Raw genomic sequence first — 18,704 nt, 5'->3', positions numbered from 1 at the left:
CCTCGACCTCTTCATCTCCAACTGCCGTCGAGACGTTAACAGCCTCAACCTCTCCACCCCTCTCACCCACTCCAACCTCTCCCCCGCAGAACGGGCAGCCCTCCGCTCCAACCCCAACCTCACCATCAAACCCGCAGACAAGGGTGGCGCAGTGGTAGTATGGCGCACTGACCTCTACATCACCGAGGCCAGACGCCAACTCTCCGACACCACCTCCTACCGCCCGCTCGATCATGACCCCACACCCGAGCACCAAACCATCATCTCCAATACCATTCACGACCTCATCACCTCAGGGGACCTCCCACCCACAGCCTCCAACCTCATTGTTCCCCAACCCCGCACGGCCCGCTTCTATCTCCTTCCCAAAATCCACAAACCTGCCTGCCCTGGTCAACCCATCATCTCAGCCTGCTGCTGCCCCACCGAACTCATCTCCACCTATCTGGACTCCATTTTCTCTCCTTTGGTCCAGGAACTCCCCACCTACGTCCGTGACACCACCCACGCCCTCCACCTCCTCCAGGACTTCCAATTCCCTGGCCCCCAACACCTCATATTCACCATGGACGTCCAGTCCCTATACACCTGCATTCCGCATGCAGATGGCCTCAAGGCCCTTCGCTTCTTCCTGTCCCGCAGACCCGACCAGTCCCCCTCCACTGACACTCTCATCCGCCTAGCTGAACTCGTCCTCACCCTCAACAACTTCTCTTTTGACTCCTCCCACTTCCTACAGACTAAGGGGGTGGCCATGGGCACCCGCATGGGCCCCAGCTATGCCTGCCTCTTTGTAGGTTACGTGGAACAGTCCCCCTTCCGCACCTACACAGGCCCCAAACCCCACCTCTTCCTCCGGTACATTGATGACTGTATCGGCGCCGCCTCTTGCACCCCAGAGGAGCTCGAACAGTTCATCCACTTCACCAACACCTTCCACCCCAACCTTCAGTTCACCTGGGCCATCTCCAGCACATCCCTCACCTTCCTGGACCTCTCAGTCTCCATCTCAGGCAACCAGCTTGTAACTGATGTCCATTTCAAGCCCACCGACTCCCACAGCTACCTAGAATACACCTCCTCCCACCCACCCTCCTGCAAAAATTCCATCCCCTATTCCCAATTCCTCCGCCTCCGCCACATCTGCTCCCACGATAAGACATTCCACTCCCGCACATCCCAGATGTCCAAGTTCTTTAAGGACCGCAACTTTCCCCCCACAGTGATCGAGAATGCCCTTGACCACGTCTCCCGTATTTCCCGCAACACATCCCTCACACCCCATCCCTGCCACAACCGCCCTAAGAGGATCCCCCTCGTTCTCACACACCACCCCACCAACCTCCGGATACAACGCATCATCCTCCGACACTTTCGCCATTTACAATCCGACCCCACCACCCAAGACATTTTTCCATCCCCACCCCTGTCTGCTTTCCGGAGAGACCACTCTCTCTGTGACTCCCTTGTTCGCTCCACACTGCCGTCCAACCCCACCACACCCGGCACCTTCCCCTGCAACCACAGGAAATGCTACACTTGCCCCCACACCTCCTCCCTCACCCCTATCCCAGGCCCCAAGATGACATTCCACATTAAGCAGAGGTTCACCTGCACATCTGCCAACGTGGTATACTGCATCCATTGTACCCGGTGTGGCTTCCTCTACATTGGGGAAACCAAGCGGAGGCTTGGAGACCGCTTTGCAGAACACCTCCGCTCAGTTCGCAACAAACAACTGCACCTCCCAGTCGCAAACCATTTCCGCTCCCCCTCCCATTCTCTAGATGACATGTCCATCATGGGCCTCCTGCACTGCCACAATGATGCCACCCGAAGGCTGCAGGAACAGCAACTCATATTCCGCCTGGGAACCCTGCAGCCTAATGGTATCAATGTGGACTTCACCAGTTTCAAAATCTCACCTTCCCCTACTGCATCCCTAAACCAGCCCAGTTCGTCCCCTCCCCCCACTGCACCACACAACCAGACCAGCTCTTCCCCCCAACCCACTGCATCCCAAAACCAGTCCAACCTGTCTCTGCCTCCCTAACCGGTTCTTCCTCCCACGCATCCCTTCCTCCCACCCCAAGCCGCACCCCCATCTACCTACTAACCTCATCCCACCTCCTTGACCTGTCCGTCTTCCCTGGACTGACCTATCCCCTCCCTACCTCCCCACCTATACTCTCTCCACCTATTTTCTTTACTCTCCATCTTCGGTCCGCCTTCCCCTCTCTCCCTATTTATTCCAGTTCCCTCTCCCCATCCCCCTCTCTGATGAAGGGTCTAGGCCCGAAACATCAGCTTTTGTGCTCCTGAGATGCTGCTTGGCCTGCTGTGTTCATCCAGCCTCACATTTTATTATCTTGGAATTCTCCAGCATCTGCAGTTCCCATTATCTCTGTCTGTCTGATTTCATTTCTTTCAGGCTTCGTAGCAGTTTGATATTGAAACACAGGAGCAGGATGAGCCCATTTGGTCATTCAAACCTGTTCTACCATTCAGTTGATCTGTGCCCTAACTCTATATATCTGTCTTTGACCCACATCCCTGAATGCATTAGATAACTGTTGAACAAAATAAATCTCTGATATAAAACTAACAACAGATCTAGCATCAACTACTACTTGTGGAAGAGTTTCCAAACCTCTATCACCCTTGGTGTATAGAAATGCTTCCGAATATCTTTCCTGAAAGGTCTGGCCTTCATTCTTATACCTTTTTATTAAAATGCCCTTTTATTAAATTTTCTACCAGAAGACAAAATTATGTTTCTTTTCCATGCTTCTCAGATGAAGATAAATAAGAAGATGCCAGGATTATGAACTGCTTATAGATATTTACCAAGATTTCCGTTTGAATTAAAGCACAAGAATACGCTGTAGAAGGAAACCTTTCCACTCACCAGCCAGATTTCGTGCTCTGTACACTAAGTGGACAACTTCAGAGGTGACTAACTCACCATTCCCATCAGAATAAGCCCGTCAGAATGAGCATCAGTTAAGTACTTAACGTGGGGATGAGTGAGCCAGTCATGTAGTCGGAGACCTCACTATTGAAGTGTCATTCTTTCTGAAGCTGCTAAATAACCTAAATCCAGTAGAATCTGAGTCCTAAAAATTGTTAATAGCAGACCAGGCTGTGAAATAATGAGCAGGCTAAAACAGTGACGGGGTGAGTAGAATTTTTTTTTGTTAGGGGTATGGGGTTTGCAGGAGTGAGAATCCACAAGGGGGTCAGCAGATTGAAGGCAAGCACAATGGGGTAGTTTTCAGCAGCCAAGTTCTTACCGCTCGTACCCCAATTTTTCCTTGTCTTCTTGACTCCTCATGATATTAAAGATCTCTGTACAACCTATTCTCTAGTCCGCTATTCTCTAAGGAAAACAGTACCAACCTCCAACCAGGAAACCCAGCAAGCAACTTGCACACAGCAAACTCCCACAAACATTAATGCCCTCAACGAGGAAATGTTCTTGAGATGTCAACTTTGGTAAAACCATATTGTGCCAAGCTCTTCATTGGTTTAGGAAATTCGGCATGTCCTCAAAGGTGCCTTACCAATTTTTATAGACGCACCATAAGAAGTGTCCTATCTGGATGCATCACAGTGCAGTACACCAATTGCTATTTCTGACACTGCAAGAAACTGCAGAGTCATGAACTGCTTATAGATATTTACAAAGTTTTCTGTTTGAACACAGCTCAGTCCATCACACAAACCAGCCTTTCATCCACTAACTCCACCTACACTTCCCACTGCTTTGGGAAGGAACCAACTCAATTAAAGATTTTTCACCCTAGTTAAACTCTCTTCCACCCTCTTCTCTTAGGCAGATGTAAATGTTTGAATACACGTACCAACAGATTCAAGAACGGCTTCTTCCCCTCTATTAGCTGACTTTTGAATGGACTTCTCAAATATTAATGTGCTCTTCCTCCTTCTGCACCTCCTCTGTGGCTGTAACACTGTACACTGCATTCGGTTCTGCTGCCCTAGTGCACTTTGTTTGATAGGATCTGCCTGTATAGCGCTTAAAACAACATTTTTCTTTCTAACTCAGTGCATGAGAGAACAATAAATAAATCAATCAATCAATCAGTCAGAGTGTAGTCTGGTTTTCAGCCTGTTGTCTCATCCGAAAGACAATACTTCCAATATTATACTCAGAGAAAGTAAGAACTGCTGAGCTGGAGTCAGAGATAACACAGTGTAGAGCTGGAGCAACACAGGCAGCCAGCATCAGAGGAGCAGGAAAGCTGACGCTTCGGGTCAGGACCCATCTTCAGAAATGGAGGAGGGGATATGGAGCTCCAAAATAGGGACAGGAGGGGCGGGGCTGGGCAAGGTAGGTAGGATGACGATAAGTGAGTGCAGGTAGGCAGTGGTGGGGATTGGCCAGTGAAGTCGGTGGAGCGGATAGGTGGGAAAGAAGACAGACAGGTTGTGTCAGGATGGGTGAAGGTGAAGGAACCAGGATGAGAGGGAGGGTTGGTCATGGGATGAGGCCAGGAGTGGGGAGATTTTAAAGTGGTAAAGCCCACATTTAGACCATTGGGTTGTAGGCTCCCAAGATGGAATATGAGGGACTGCTCCTCTAGTTTGTGGGCGGCGTCATTGTGACACTGGAGGACGCCCAGGATAGACATGTTACCCAGGGAGTAGGAGGGTGAGTTGAAATGGTTCGCTAATGGAAGGTGTTGTTGTTTGTCGTGAACAGAGCGTAGGTGTTCTAAAAGCGGTCTTGGAGCCTACGCTTGGTCTCCCTGATGCAGAGGATGCCACATCAGGAACAGCGGATGCATGGATGGATGTGCAGGTGAACCTCTATCTGATATGGAAGGTTTTTGTGGTTTCTTGGATGCAAGTGTGAATGAGACGACACCTCCTCTCACCCACCTTCCAGCAAGAATGTGATCCCCTCCTCCCAATTCCTCCGCCGTGTCTGCTGCCATTATGGGGCTTCCAATCACGAACATCCCAGATGTCCTCTTATTTCAAGAACTGCAACTTCCCCCCTTCAGAGGTCGAAAACGCTCTTGACCACATCTCTTGCAGTTCCTGCACCTCAGCCCTCACACACCATCCCCACAGCAAAATCAAAGACAGAATCCCCCTTGTCCTCATGTATCACCCCACTAACCTCCGGATTCAACATATCATTCTCCGCCAGTTCCACCACCTGCAATCTGATCCCACAACTAAAGATATATTTCCCTCCCCACCCTTATCTGCCTTCTGGAGGGATCATTCTCCACGACTCCCTCATCCGCTCTACACTCCCCACTAGGCCCACCATTCCTGGCACCTTCCCCTGCAATCTCAGGAAGTGTTGCACCTGCCCTACACCTCCCCCTTCACCTCCATCCAAGGAACTAAAAAGAACCTTCCACATCAAACAGGGATTCACCTGCACATCTGCTAATGTGGCCTATTACTTCTGCTGCTCCCGATGTGGCGTGGTCTGCATCGGTGAGACCAAGCAGAGGCTCGGAGACCGCTTTGTAGAGCACTAACGCTTGGTTTGTGATGGACGACAACACTACCCAGTTGCAAACCACTTCAACTCTCCCTCCCACTCCCTGGGCAACATCTCCATCCTGGGCCTCCTCCAGTTTCACAATGACACCACCCACAAACTGGAGGAGCAGCACCTCATATTCCACCTTGGGAGCCTACAACCCAATGATCTCAATGTGGCCTTTACCAGTTTCAAAATCTCCCCAGCCCTGGCATCATCCCATGACCAACCCTCTCTCACGTCCCAGACTCCTTGCCCTGACACAACCTGTCCATCTTCTCTCCCACCTCACTGATCAATCTCCACCAGTACTGACCTGCACTCACCTATCACCATCCCACCTACCTTCCCCAGCCCCACCCTTCCTCTCTCTATTTCAGAGCTCCCTTCTGCCTCCCCCATTTCTGAAGAAGGGTCCCAATCTGAAACATTAGTTTTCCTGCTCCTCTGATGCTGCCTGGCCTGCTGCGTTGCTCCAGCTCCTCACTGTGTTATCTCTGACTCCAGCATCAGCAGTTCTGACAATCTCTGGCAAAAACAGAAGATGCTGGAAAAGCTCAGCAGGTCTGGCAGCATCTGTGAAGAGAAAGAATCAGAGTTAACATTTTGGGTCTGATTCCACAGAAGGATCACCAGACCCGAAATGTTAAGTCTGATTTTCTTTACTTCACAGACCTGCTCTGCCTTCCCAGCAATGTTCGTTTTTTGTTCCTCGTTCGGCACGGATTCTTGTAAATGCCAGGGAGGTCAAATTGCCGCCTCAGCATCAGTTCTGAAGGTCCCAACCCAGAACCTGGCATCACACATTCAAGATGCAGCTGCCTTCAATAGAAATAATTTTTACTTGGGAGACACTTGTGAACTTTTCTAAAGGTCTAAACCTTCCAGAGTTCTTTCGGAAATAAGAAAAGTCGAATATCTGTTAAATGTTAGGAAATGCAGCTGCTCTAGGGAACCTGGGTGTTGGTGAGTCACTAAAAGTTTGCATGCATGGACAGCAAGCAATTATAAATGCTCTGTTGGTCTTCATCGGAAAGGGCTTTGAGAACCTTGGTAAAGATATCTTGCTGCAGTTATAAAGTGAGACCGTGCCTAAAGTAATGTGCACAGTTTTAGTTTCCTGGTCTAAGGATTGATACACTCCCCATTCAGGTTGTGCAACAGTGGTTCAGCCAATTAATCCCTGCAATGGTCTCCTCTGAGGACAGACTGAGGAGACTGGGTCTGCACTCACTCAAGTTTTGAAGTCTGAGGAGTGGTCTCATTGAAATTTACAGAACTCGTTCAGCGATTAACAGGTTGAATATAGGCAAGATGTTTCCCCTGATTTGTGTGTCTGAAATCATGGGACATAATCTCTGGACAAGGGATAGGCTATTTAAGGATGAGATTAAGAGGAAATTCCTCACTTACAGTGTGATTAAGTCGTGGAGCTCACTAGCCCAGTGTTAATTCTTGAGCAGGTCCAAGGCAGAAGTTTATAGACATCTGGAGTGACACCAAAGGATATGCGGATTATATCGGAAGGAGGCATTGAGATAGATGATCAGCCATGACTAATAGAATGGTACAACTGGCTTGGTATGTCCAATAGCCCCTCCTGCTCCTAGATTCCTATGTGTTGACATAACCCATAGGTTGGTTATCACTAAAGGATTTTGTGAACTATCTCACAGTGGGTTGCCGTCAGTTCACTGATGGATAACTTTGAGACCTTATATAATCTTTGAGTTGGGGCTAGGAATACAAATACATATCTTTATCACAGATTAGGTAGTTGAAGAAATCTAAATATAGTGAGTAGTTTTTTTTACAAATTAGAGGCTTTTTTTAAGTCAATTCATCAATGGACACTTAAAACTTCACCTTATGCCAGGTCCTGATATGGTGGCTGTAAAGATCCGTGGGGCAAGAGATGGAAGGGCATAGGTTGGCATAGATAGGGCACGGAAAGAGTGCGGGGTGGGTTGTGGAGGGGGTGAGAGAATGTTTGTTAATAATCTTTTTTTAACAATGTAGGCCCTTTAAGAATGCCCACTGTTACACCCAACAGCCCCTCGGAACTTTTTCCTCATCACTGGGCCTGACTTGAGTTATAGTCCCACCCACACAACTGAGACTAAATTCCAGAGTACCAGCCCCTCCATGTCAAGTTTGCGGAGCCAGGAGCTTTCCCAGCTCTGCCCTCACAACTCAGGGACTCTTGGTTTCCTGTGAATTCACCTTAATTTGTAGTAACGAATGTATCACCACCATTCTGTACAAGCAGCTAAATGAACCATATTCTTCGGGAGTCCCAGTCGATAATCTGAAACATGTACTCCATTCTCTATGCTTTATAAAATCCATCTTCAGCACTTGCAGTCATTTCAATGGGCCAGTTCCTTCAGTATCCATTCAATCAATCAGGTGAGACTGCTAAACGTTGCTTTGGAATCTTTCAGCAATGCAGCAACATGTGCACTGAATGGTCTCCTTACAGGGGACTGCATCCAGCAGCTGCAATGCGTACACCATCTCTTTTTGGCCCAGGAGGTTACACTCTCTCTCCAAATCTTCTCAGCAAGTCACCAGTCTTATCCTATCACTTAATATTGAGGTTTTTGTCTGAGGGCAGAGAAATCCTTAAGTAAATTGGAACAGTATGGAGAAAGTTACTGTCATGCAAGGGAGCTTCTCAAATCATTGGCACAGGGAATTGTACATCAGAGTAGGAAGGAAGAAGCATCTAAGAGCTTGATAAATGTCCATTTTTATCTTCTCTACATTCTCAGAAATAACAGGCGTTGATAATCTTGTCCATCTTCAGCGGTATTTCTGAAATCAGACAATCACATGCTAAACACAATGAAACTCATCAATTTCAAGACATCGGGTAATCAGATATATTTCTCTCTCCTACTGAGTTACTCCAGCACCTTCTTATTTTTATTTCAGCATCTGCAATACTTTGATTTAAATTAATCAGATTCCTGATTGACCGTATTCCAAATTTCTGAATACTTGATAAGGAACCACTTCCATTTCAGAGAGATTTATAATTTTGGACAAGTAAGCCTGGATATTCAGATATGGCCACACTTTGGTTTAAGAGATAGCAGGAGCTGCAGATGCTGGAGAATCTGAGATAACAAGGTGTAGAGCTGGATGAACACAGCAGGCCATCAGAGGAGCAGGAAGGCTGATGTTTCGGGCCTCGACCCTTCTTCAGAAATCTTTGGTTTAAATTGTGTTTATATAGTACCCATTCAAGACACTTCATGGGAGAGTGATGAGAGAAAATTTAAAATTTAATTGGCCTTAAGAAGTAGATACAAGGACGAGTTTTTGGTCAAAGAAATAGGTTTTAAGGGATATTCAAAAATAGGAGACAATCGAGAAGCAAGGGAGTTTGGGCAAGGGATTCCAGAGTTTTGGGCCTAGAATCCTGATGGCACATTAACCAATGGATATCAGAGATGTACAAGCCTCCAAAACAGGAGGAATTCAGAGATCTGTATAGATTAGGGGAGGTTAATGTTGAGAAGTGCAAGGCCAGACTGACAGTGAACTATGCTGAGGTCAGTTTACCAATGCAGACAAAGGTGTAGACTTTGCTTAATTCACGTCACTAATTTTGACTCAGAAGAAAGTGATTTTGGTGAGAATGGGAGAACATCACATGTAAGGGAAATATAAGAGGTTTGGGAAAATTAAAATGTTGAGTAAGGTGACAAGACATCTCATAACCCTTGGAACAGCTGGAAACACAGCTCAGCCATTCAGAGCAAGAAAAGAAACCAAAGAGCTGTGGAAGCTGGAAATCAGAAACGAAAACAGAAATTGCAAGGGAAACTCAGCAGGTCTGGCAGCATCAGCTGTGGGAAAGCAGCGTTAACGTTTAAGATCCAGTGACCCTCCTTCTAAACCTCTTCCCTTGCACAAATTGACTGTATCATTTCCTCAATTTGCAGATGTGAGGAAAGCCATAACAGCAAAGTAAGTGAAGAGTGTTTTGGCGTATCCGGTGGTTAGCAAAGGCCGACTTTAAATGCAAGTCTTGTCTTTTCTTAAACACTCAGTCATAAATCTATAATGAATTGGACCTACCAAGTCACAGATACAGTGCAGGCTTTTGAACTAAAACAAGATTGAACACAATCGTGATCTGTTTTTCACTCCATAACTCTATTGCCCCAGTATTGCTACGTTCATACCAAGGCTCACACATATCAGCTTGTGCCATGTCTCTGTAGTAGTGTGAGTGTATCTTAATTCCTATGCTGTACCAAAATGGTTAACAACTAGATGTTTACAAGGATGATGGAGAGAAATGTTTCCCACCTCGGGGCAGTATGGTGACTCAGTGGTTAGCACTGCTGCTCCACAGCACCAAGGACCCAAGTTCGATTCCACCCTTGGGCTACTGTCTATTTGGAGTTTGTGCATTCTCCTTGCATCTTTGTGGCTTTCCTCTGGGTGCTCTGGTTTCCTCCTATAGTCCAAAACTATGCAGGTTGGGTGGATTGGCCACATTGAATAGATCATAGTATCGAGGCTATATGGGGCAGCCAATGGGAAATGCAGGGCTACAGGGGAACAGTATGGGGGAGGATCTAGGTGGGATACTCTTCAGAGGGGTGGTGTGGACTTGATGGGCTGAATAGTCTGTTTCAACATTGTAAGGGTTCTGAGAGCTTCACGGGAACAGTAGCCTACAGCGCAAGGCAAAACCAGGCACCCTTTGTTCAGCAGGACTCTGGTGGTAAGGGCTGTTAAAAATATATGTAATCTTAGTGGTTACCAAGGCTATTAAATTACAGGCAGAAGGGAGGGCAATGAAGTGGATGTCTCTGGTCTATATGACCCTTGGGTGGTTGATTTTATAGCCATAATGGTCTTAGACATGAGTCAAGTTTCCTGAAACTTTCAAGACAACAGATAAAAATAACTGTATTCAACTGTATCGGTAGCATAACCTAAAAACAATCGTCACTGTAGCAGGAGCTCAAAGTTCAAATAAAGGACAGATCCAACTGTGAGACTGGAGTCTTCCCAACAATTCCTCGTCGCTGCAGGTAATACCTAAGCCCCTGTAGTTAGTCAAAAGCAATTTTGTTTGTAACCTGATACAAATTTAAGCAGTGGTGTTAGGCTGACTGAGAGATACATGTAGGAAGGTGATAGCAGTTACAGTACCAGTTGTAATTATTTCTGGCATTGATCAGAGACGGCAACAGACAACACTTTGTTAGTGCTACCTGAGAGGGTTTAAACTAATTTGGGAGGGGGGAGCAGTTACGAATCTGAATAAGAAAGGGGCCATTGAGAAGTCAGGGAAAAATACATTAGCCATTGAGAGCAAGTTTACTATTCAGGACAACCAGGGCCACAGTAAAGGGAAGGAAAAGACTTCTGGTTTAAAGTGCATTTGTTTCAACACACAAGGTCTGACTGGTAAGGCAGATGAGCTCAGAGCCTGGATTGACTCTGGGGACTGGGAGATTATAGCCATAACAGAAACAGGGCTTAGAAAAGGACAGAGATAATGGGAGCTGCAGATGCTGGAGAATCCGAGATAACAAAGCGTGGAGCTGGATGAACACTGCAGGCCAAGTAGCATCTTCAATCTCTATCCATCTTCAGTCCGCCTCCCCTCTCTCCCTATTTATTTCGGAGCCCTCTCCCCATCCCCCTCTCTGATGAAGGGTCTAGGCCCGAAACATCAGCTTTTGTGCTGCTAAGATGCTGTTTGGCCTGCTGTGTTCATCCAGCCCCACACTTTGTTATCTGAGAAAAGGGCAGGACTGGCAGCTCAATGTTCCAAGATACAGAAGCTAAAGGCGTGACAGGGGTACAAGTAAATGATAAGGGGGAGTTGACCTTTTGAGAAGGTAGGACAGTGCTCAAAGAGAATATTCTTAAGGAGTTATTAAATGAGGCCACGTGGTTAAAGCTTTAGAAACAAGAAGGGGTTGGTCACGCCCTTGGGACTGTATTACAGACCCCCAAACAGATGCTAGAGGAGCTGGTGTGCAGAGAGATTTCAGATACCTGTAGGAATAAATAAAGTAGTATCCATTAGAGATTTTAATTTTGGAGATAATGGGAACTGCAGATGCTGGAGATTCCAAGATAATAAAATGTGAGGCTGGATGAACACAGCAGGCCAAGCAGCATCTCAGGAGCACAAAAGCTGACGTTTCGGGCCTAGACCCTTCATCAGAGAGGGGGATGGGGGGAGGGAACTGGAATAAATAGGGAGAGAGGGGGAGGCGGACCGAAGATGGAGAGTAAAGAAGATGGGTGGAGAGAGTATAGGTGGGGAGGTAGGGAGGGGATAGATCAGTCCAGGGAAGACGGACAGGTCAAGGAGGTGGGATGAGGTTAGTAGGTAGTTGGGGGTGCGGCTTGGGGTGGGAGGAAGGGATGGGTGAGAGGAAGAACCGGTTAGGGAGGCAGAGACAGGTTGGACTGGTTTTGGGATGCAGTGGGTGGGGGGGAAGAGCTGCGCTGGTTGTGTGGTGCAGTGGGGGGAGGGGATGAACTGGGCTGGTTTAGGGACGCAGTAGGGGAAGGGGAGATTTTGAAACTGGTGAAGTCCACATTGATACCATATGGCTGCAGGGTTCCCAGGCGGAATATGAGTTGCTGTTCCTGCAACCTTCGGGTGGCATCATTGTGGCAGTGCAGGAGGCCCATGATGGACACGTCATCAAGAGAATGGGAGGGGGAGTGGAAATGGTTTGCGACTGGGAGGTGCAGTTGTTTGTTGCGAACTGAGCGGAGGTGTTCTGCAAAGCGGTCCCCAAGCCTCCGCTTGGTTTCCCCAATGTAGAGGAAGCCGCACCGGCTACAGTGGATGCAGTATACCACATTGGCAGATGTGCAGGTGAACCTCTGCTTGATGTGGAATGTCAGTGGAACAGTCCCTCTTCCACACCTACACAGGCCCCAAACCCCACCTCTTCCTCCATTACATTGATGACTGTATCGGCGCCGCCTCTTGCTCCCCAGAGGAGCTCGAACAGTTCATCCACTTCACCAACACCTTCCACCCCAACCTTCAGTTCACCTGGGCCATCTCCAGCACATCCCTCACCTTCCTGGACCTCTCAGTCTCCATCTCAGGCAACCAGCTTGTAACTGATGTCCATTACAAGCCCACCGACTCCCACAGCTACCTAGAATACACCTCCTCCCACCCACCCTCCTGCAAAAATTCCATCCCTTATTCCCAATTCCTCCGCCTCCGCCGCATCTGCTCCCACGATAAGACATTCCACTCCCGCACATCCCAGATGTCCAAGTTCTTTAAGGACCGCAACTTTCCCCCCACAGTGATCGAGAACGCCCTTGACCGCGTCTCCCGCATTTCCCGCGACACATCCCTCACACCCCGCCCCCGCCACAACCGCCCCAAGAGGATCCCCCTCGTTCTCACACACCACCCTACCAACCTCCGGAAACAACGCATTATCCTCCGACACTTCCGCCATTTACAATCCGACCCCACCACCCAAGACATTTTTCCATCCCCTCCCCTGTCTGCTTTCCGGAGAGACCACTCTCTCCGTGACTCCCTTGTTCGCTCCACACTGCCCTCCAACCCCACCACACCCGGCACCTTCCCCTGCAACCGCAGGAAATGCTACACTTGTCCCCACACCTCCTCCCTCACCCCCATCCCAGGCCCCAAGATGACATTCCACATTAAGCAGAGGTTCACCTGCACATCTGCCAATGTGGTATACTGCATCCACTGTAGCCGGTGCGGCTTCCTCTACATTGGGGAAACCAAGCGGAGGCTTGGGGACCGCTTTGCAGAACACCTCCGCTCAGTTCGCAACAAACAACTGCACCTCCCAGTCGCAAACCATTTCCACTCCCCCTCCCATTCTCTTGATGACATGTCCATCATGGGCCTCCTGCACTGCCACAATGATGCCACCCGAAGGTTGCAGGAACAGCAACTCATATTCCGCCTGGGAACCCTGCAGCCATATGGTATCAATGTGGACTTCACCAGTTTCAAAATCTCACCTTCCCCTACTGCATCCCTAAACCAGCCCAGTTCATCCCCTCCCCCCACTGCACCACACAACCAGCCCAGCTCTTCCCTCCCCACCCACTGCATCCCAAAACCAGCCCAACCTGTCTCTGCCTCCCTAACCGGTTCTTCCTCTCACCCATCCCTTCCTCCCACCCCAAGCCGCACCCCCAGCTACCTACTAACCTCATCCCACCTCCTTGACCTGTCCGTCTTCCCTGGACTGACCTATCCCCTCCCTACCTCCCCACCTACACTCTCTCCACCTATCTTCTTTACTCTCCATCTTCGGTCCGCCTCCCCCTCTCTCCCTATTTATTCCAGTTCCCTCCCCCCATCCCCCTCTCTGATGAAGGGTCTAGGCCCGAAACGTCAGCTTTTGCGCTCCTGAGATGCTGCTTGGCCTGCTGTGTTCATCCAGCCTCACATTTTATTATCTTAGAGATTTTAATTTTCCCTGTATTTACTGGGCCATCCAGAGTGTGAAAGGCCCAGATGGGGTGGAATTTGTCAAATGTGTCCAAGAAAGTTTCCTAAATCAATATGGAAAGGGCCTTATTCTGGAGGGTGCAACACTGGACCTCATCTTAGGAAACGAGTTCAGGCAAGTGGCTGAAGTGTCAGTCATGAGGGCACTTTGGGCCCAGTGACCATAACTCTTAGTTTTAACATTGTTATGGAAAAAGATAGGACAGGGCTGCCACTTCAGGTACTAAACTGGAGCAGGGCTAATTTTGGGGCCATGAGGCAAGATCGAGGAAAGATCACTTGGATAAGTCTGTTTGAAGGAAAAGGAATGGCTAGCAAATGGGAGGCTTATAAAATTGTGATATCAAGAATCCATGGACAGCATATCCCTGTGAGGGTGAAGGGAAAATCTGGCAGGTTTAGGGATCCCTGGTTGACGATGGATATCGAGGGCCTGGTCAGGAAAAAGAAGCACATATTGGATTTAAACTATTGGGGTCAAGTGAATCCCTAGATGACTATTAAAAAGTGTAGGAGCACACTTAAGAGGGAAATCAGGAGAACAAAAAGGAGCAATGGATGAATCTGGAAGGCAAGGTTAAAGGTAATCCCATGAGGTTCTTTGGTGATATTAATGGTAAAAGGGTAGCCAGGGAGAGAATAGATCCTCTTAAATGTCATCTATGTGTGAAGCCACAGGAGATGGGGAAGATTTTTAATGACACTTGATACTCAGTGTTTATTCAGGAGAGAATCATGGATGCTAAATAAATAAGGAAAACAAGTGAGGATGTTGTGGGCTCCATACGTATTACCAGAGAGGAGATGTTTGCAGCCTTAAAGAGCATTAAGTTAGATAACTCCCCTGGGCCTGATTAAGTCCATCCTCAGACGATGTGGGAGGCTAGAAAAGAAATTGCACAGGCCCTTGCAGAGATCTTTAGCCACTGGTGAATTTCTAGAAGACGGGAGGTTGGCTAATGTTGTTCTATCGTTTAAGACAATGTAGCAAAGATAATTGTAGCAAAGACAACCCAGGGCACAATAGGCCAATGGGCCTGATATCAGTGGTAGGCAAGTTATTGGAGAGGATACTGAAAGACAGGATCAACCAACATTTGGATTGTCAAGGTCTGATTAGGGATATTCAGCATGGATTTGTCCGTGGGAAGTCATGTCTGACAAATGTTTTAGAGTTTTTCAAAGAGGTAACTAGAAGGATAGAGAGGATAGGGCAGTGGATGTTGTCTATTCGGACTTTAGTGAGACCTTTAACAAGGTCCCACGCGACCGGCTGGTCATGAAGATTAGGTCGCTTGGGATCCGGGGAGAGCTAGCTAATTGGATTCAAAATTGGCTTGATGGTAGGAAGCAGAAGGTGATGGTTGAAGGTTGTTTCTCAGACTGGAGGCCTGTGACTAGTGGTGTGCCACAGGGGTCGGTGCTGGGACCTTTCTTATTTGTTATTTATATAAATGATCTGATGTAAATGTACAAGGCATGATTCATAAGTTTGTGGATGATACACAATTAGGAGGTATTGTTGATAGCGAAGAAAGTTACCAAAAATTACAGAGGGATCTTGATCAGATGGGGAAGTGGTCTGAGGCTTGGCAAATGCAATTCAACACAGATAAATGTAAGGTGTTGCATTTGGACAGTCATACCAAGGTAGGACTTATACAGTAAATGGTAGGGTCCTGATTGGTGTTATGGAACAGAGGGACCGAGGCGTACAAGCACATAATTTGTTGAAAGTGGCATCACAGGTTGACAAGGTGGTGAAGAAGGCATTTAACATGCTGGCCTTCATCAGTCATGGCACTGAGTATAGGAGTTAGGACGTTATGTTACAGCTGTATAAGCCATTGGGGAGGCCACAGTTGGAATATTGTGTACAGTTTTAGTCACCCCGTTAGAGGAATGACATAGTTAAACTGGAATGTGTGCAAAGGAGATTTACGAAGATGTTGCCAGGACTGGCAAGCCTGAGTTAAAGGGAAAGGTTGGCCAGGATAGGGCTTTATTCCTTGTAAGATAGGAGAATGAGGGGTGGCCTAACTGAGGCGTATAAAATCATGAGGAGCATAGATAGGATGAGTGAATATAATCTTTTTCCCAGGGATGGGAAGTTGAAAACTAGAGGGCATAGGTTTAAGGTGAGAGGGGAGAGATTTAAGAAGGACCTGAGGGGCAAAATCTTCATGCAGAAAGCGGCGCATGTATGGGGTGGGCTGCCAGAGAAAGTGCTTGAGGCAGGTGCAATAGCAACATTTGAAAAACATTTGGATACATGAATGGGAAGGGTTTAGAGGGATATGGGTCAAATGCAAGACAATGGAACTGGCTGAGTGGGCACCATGGTCAGCATGGGCCAGTTTGGGCCGAAGGGCCTGTCCCCATGTTATATTACTCTATGAGTCTACGACTGTAGAAGAAGACAGGAGAAATTGGAATGCCCATTCTCAGATAATCTAGGCCACATCCACATGTTTCACTTGCCTTGAACTGCAGGTAAATCCAGTCCAATAATGTTGTGACCTTCACATACACTCCTGGCTTCCCAAATCTGGCACATCCGTATCCCCAGCTTGTGACACCAACTAACCAGAAGAGTGACTTCTGCTTTGTAGTTAGTGGGCCACCACTGTCACCCTGTGTCACAAAAAAGAAAATGTTTCTGTGATGCAGAACAGTTGGATGTAGATATTTACAATTTAGTAACTACCCACTGGGCAAACAACAGCCTCTTTGATCAGTTGGTTAAAGTGGGCAACATCAATCCAATTCCTAATGACCATGGAACTGACGTGCTAAATCTTTCTTTATTTGTTGGACTGTGTAAGATGGTTGCCTTGGAAATGCAATGTTGCCATGAGCAGCATTGGACAGAGTAGATAGGATGAGGCTTCTTGTAAGTGAAATAAGAACGAGAGGACATAGACTTAAAATGATGTGCTAATGAGATAATGGTATGTGAGACAAAAAAAACTTTTTCACATAGCAAGGAGTTAGGGTATGGAATGCAACCATTGGAAGTGTGATGGACGGAGGTTCGGTTGTGGCATTGAAGTGAACATTGGACATTTATTTGGACAAAAATGATGTGCAGGTTTAACAGGAAACAGCAATTATAGCAGAGCTGGATGAGATAGTAGAGCTGACGGAGACTAGATGGGCCAAATGGCCTCCTTCTGCACCCATTATAATTTTGTGATAATGGACAATTTTGTAAGGTGTATTCCATATTTTGTATTTATGGTTGTATTGCATTTTCTGAGGTATTATTTCACAATGGAGTATGAATGATTATTCCTCTAAGAGTTCTGAGGATGATAGTCATAGGGATTTATTATTTTCAAAGTTGGATCAAGAGTGTGGTGGATAGGCCACAAAACTTTCACTAGGTGCAGGTGTGCAAAATGGCATAAGGACTTCATAGGTCAGCCGGGAAAAAAGGACTTCCATTCAATATGACCAGAGGAACATGAAGTCAATGATGAATATCAGAAGGCTAAGTGTTTAACCCTCACTCTAGTGCTGGCAGTGCATAATTCAACCTGGCACTTCCATTCTGAGGGAGTGCTACTTTGTTGATGATGCTGTCTTTCAGATGAGACAGTTAAAACATGGTCATGTTTTCCTTCTCAAGTGTAGTTAAATGAATCTACAAGATTATTCAAAGATGAACAGGGGCAGTTCCCCTCGACGACATTTATCTCTCAACTTCCATGCTAGACAAAACGCTGTCATGCTACATACAAATTGATGGCTGACTATTCTACAGTACACATGTATCTGCACTTCTTATGTACTTAGCTGCTCATGCAGCATTTGGTGACTCCTAAGATTGTACAAAATGTCCCTATGAAGACAACTTCCTTCGTTCCATTATAATTCATGCTATGTCTTTGTGAAACATCATGCAGTCCCTCTGCTACACCCATTTATGGATCTGGTACTTCCTCCTCTCAGGCCTTGGTCTTTCTTTCTGTAAAGGAGCATTAATGTTCACATTTTTATAATGAAGCATGTTCTCCAAAGAATCCAGACAGAAGCAGTCACTTTAAAGGAGGGGGAACAACTCTATTTTAGTTGCATCCACTTGGAAATTGTACATTTCTCCTCCAACCTCCAAGCCACTCATACTTCTAGCTCAGAGAGGAACTGGGGCCTCATTTAGTCGAGGGGAAAGGTGTTTTGGTCGCAAAAACAGGAAGGTGGATTATTATCTGAATGGAGGCAGTTTAGGAAAAGGTGAGGGTCAACGAGACCTGCGTGTAATGATGGAACATTCGCTGAAGATTGGCATTCAGGTGCAGCAGGTATGGATGAAAGTTAATGGCATGCTGGCCTTCATGGCAAGAGGATGTGAATATCAGAGTAAGGGTGTCTCGCTGCAGTTATACAGGGCCTTGATGAGGCCACACCTTGATTATTCTGTGCAGTTTTGGTCTCCTAGTCTAAGGAAGAACACTATTGCTATTGAGGGAATCCAGCAAAGGTTCACAGGCTGATTCCTGGGATGGCAGGACTGACATATGGGGAAAGACTGGATAGACTGGACCTGTACACACTGGAATGTAGAAGAATAAGGGGAGATCTCACAGAAACATGAAATCCGATTGGGACCAAACAGGCGGTATGTGGGAAGAATGTTCCCGATTTTGGGCAAGCCCAGAA

At 47.1% G+C, this 18,704-nt stretch overlaps 1 protein-coding gene across 1 annotated transcript in view; it reads right to left on the bottom strand.

The window, feature by feature from the left end:
• The window catches only part of LOC125457007 (transmembrane protease serine 2-like), an 85,780-nt gene that overhangs the window by 20,126 nt on the left and 46,950 nt on the right, over nucleotides 1–18,704 (bottom strand). The window contains exon 11 of the mRNA XM_059649991.1: nucleotides 16,524–16,676. Within this exon, the coding sequence (XP_059505974.1) occupies nucleotides 16,524–16,676 (153 nt within the window). The remainder of the gene's footprint in view (nucleotides 1–16,523; nucleotides 16,677–18,704) is intronic.

Source organism: Stegostoma tigrinum, chromosome 12 (genome assembly GCF_030684315.1).
Source record: "Stegostoma tigrinum isolate sSteTig4 chromosome 12, sSteTig4.hap1, whole genome shotgun sequence".
Classification (NCBI taxonomy): Eukaryota; Metazoa; Chordata; class Chondrichthyes; order Orectolobiformes; family Stegostomatidae; genus Stegostoma; species Stegostoma tigrinum.
The sequence above is the reverse complement of the archived record's forward strand: the minus strand, read 5'-3'. Positions and strand labels throughout refer to the sequence as shown.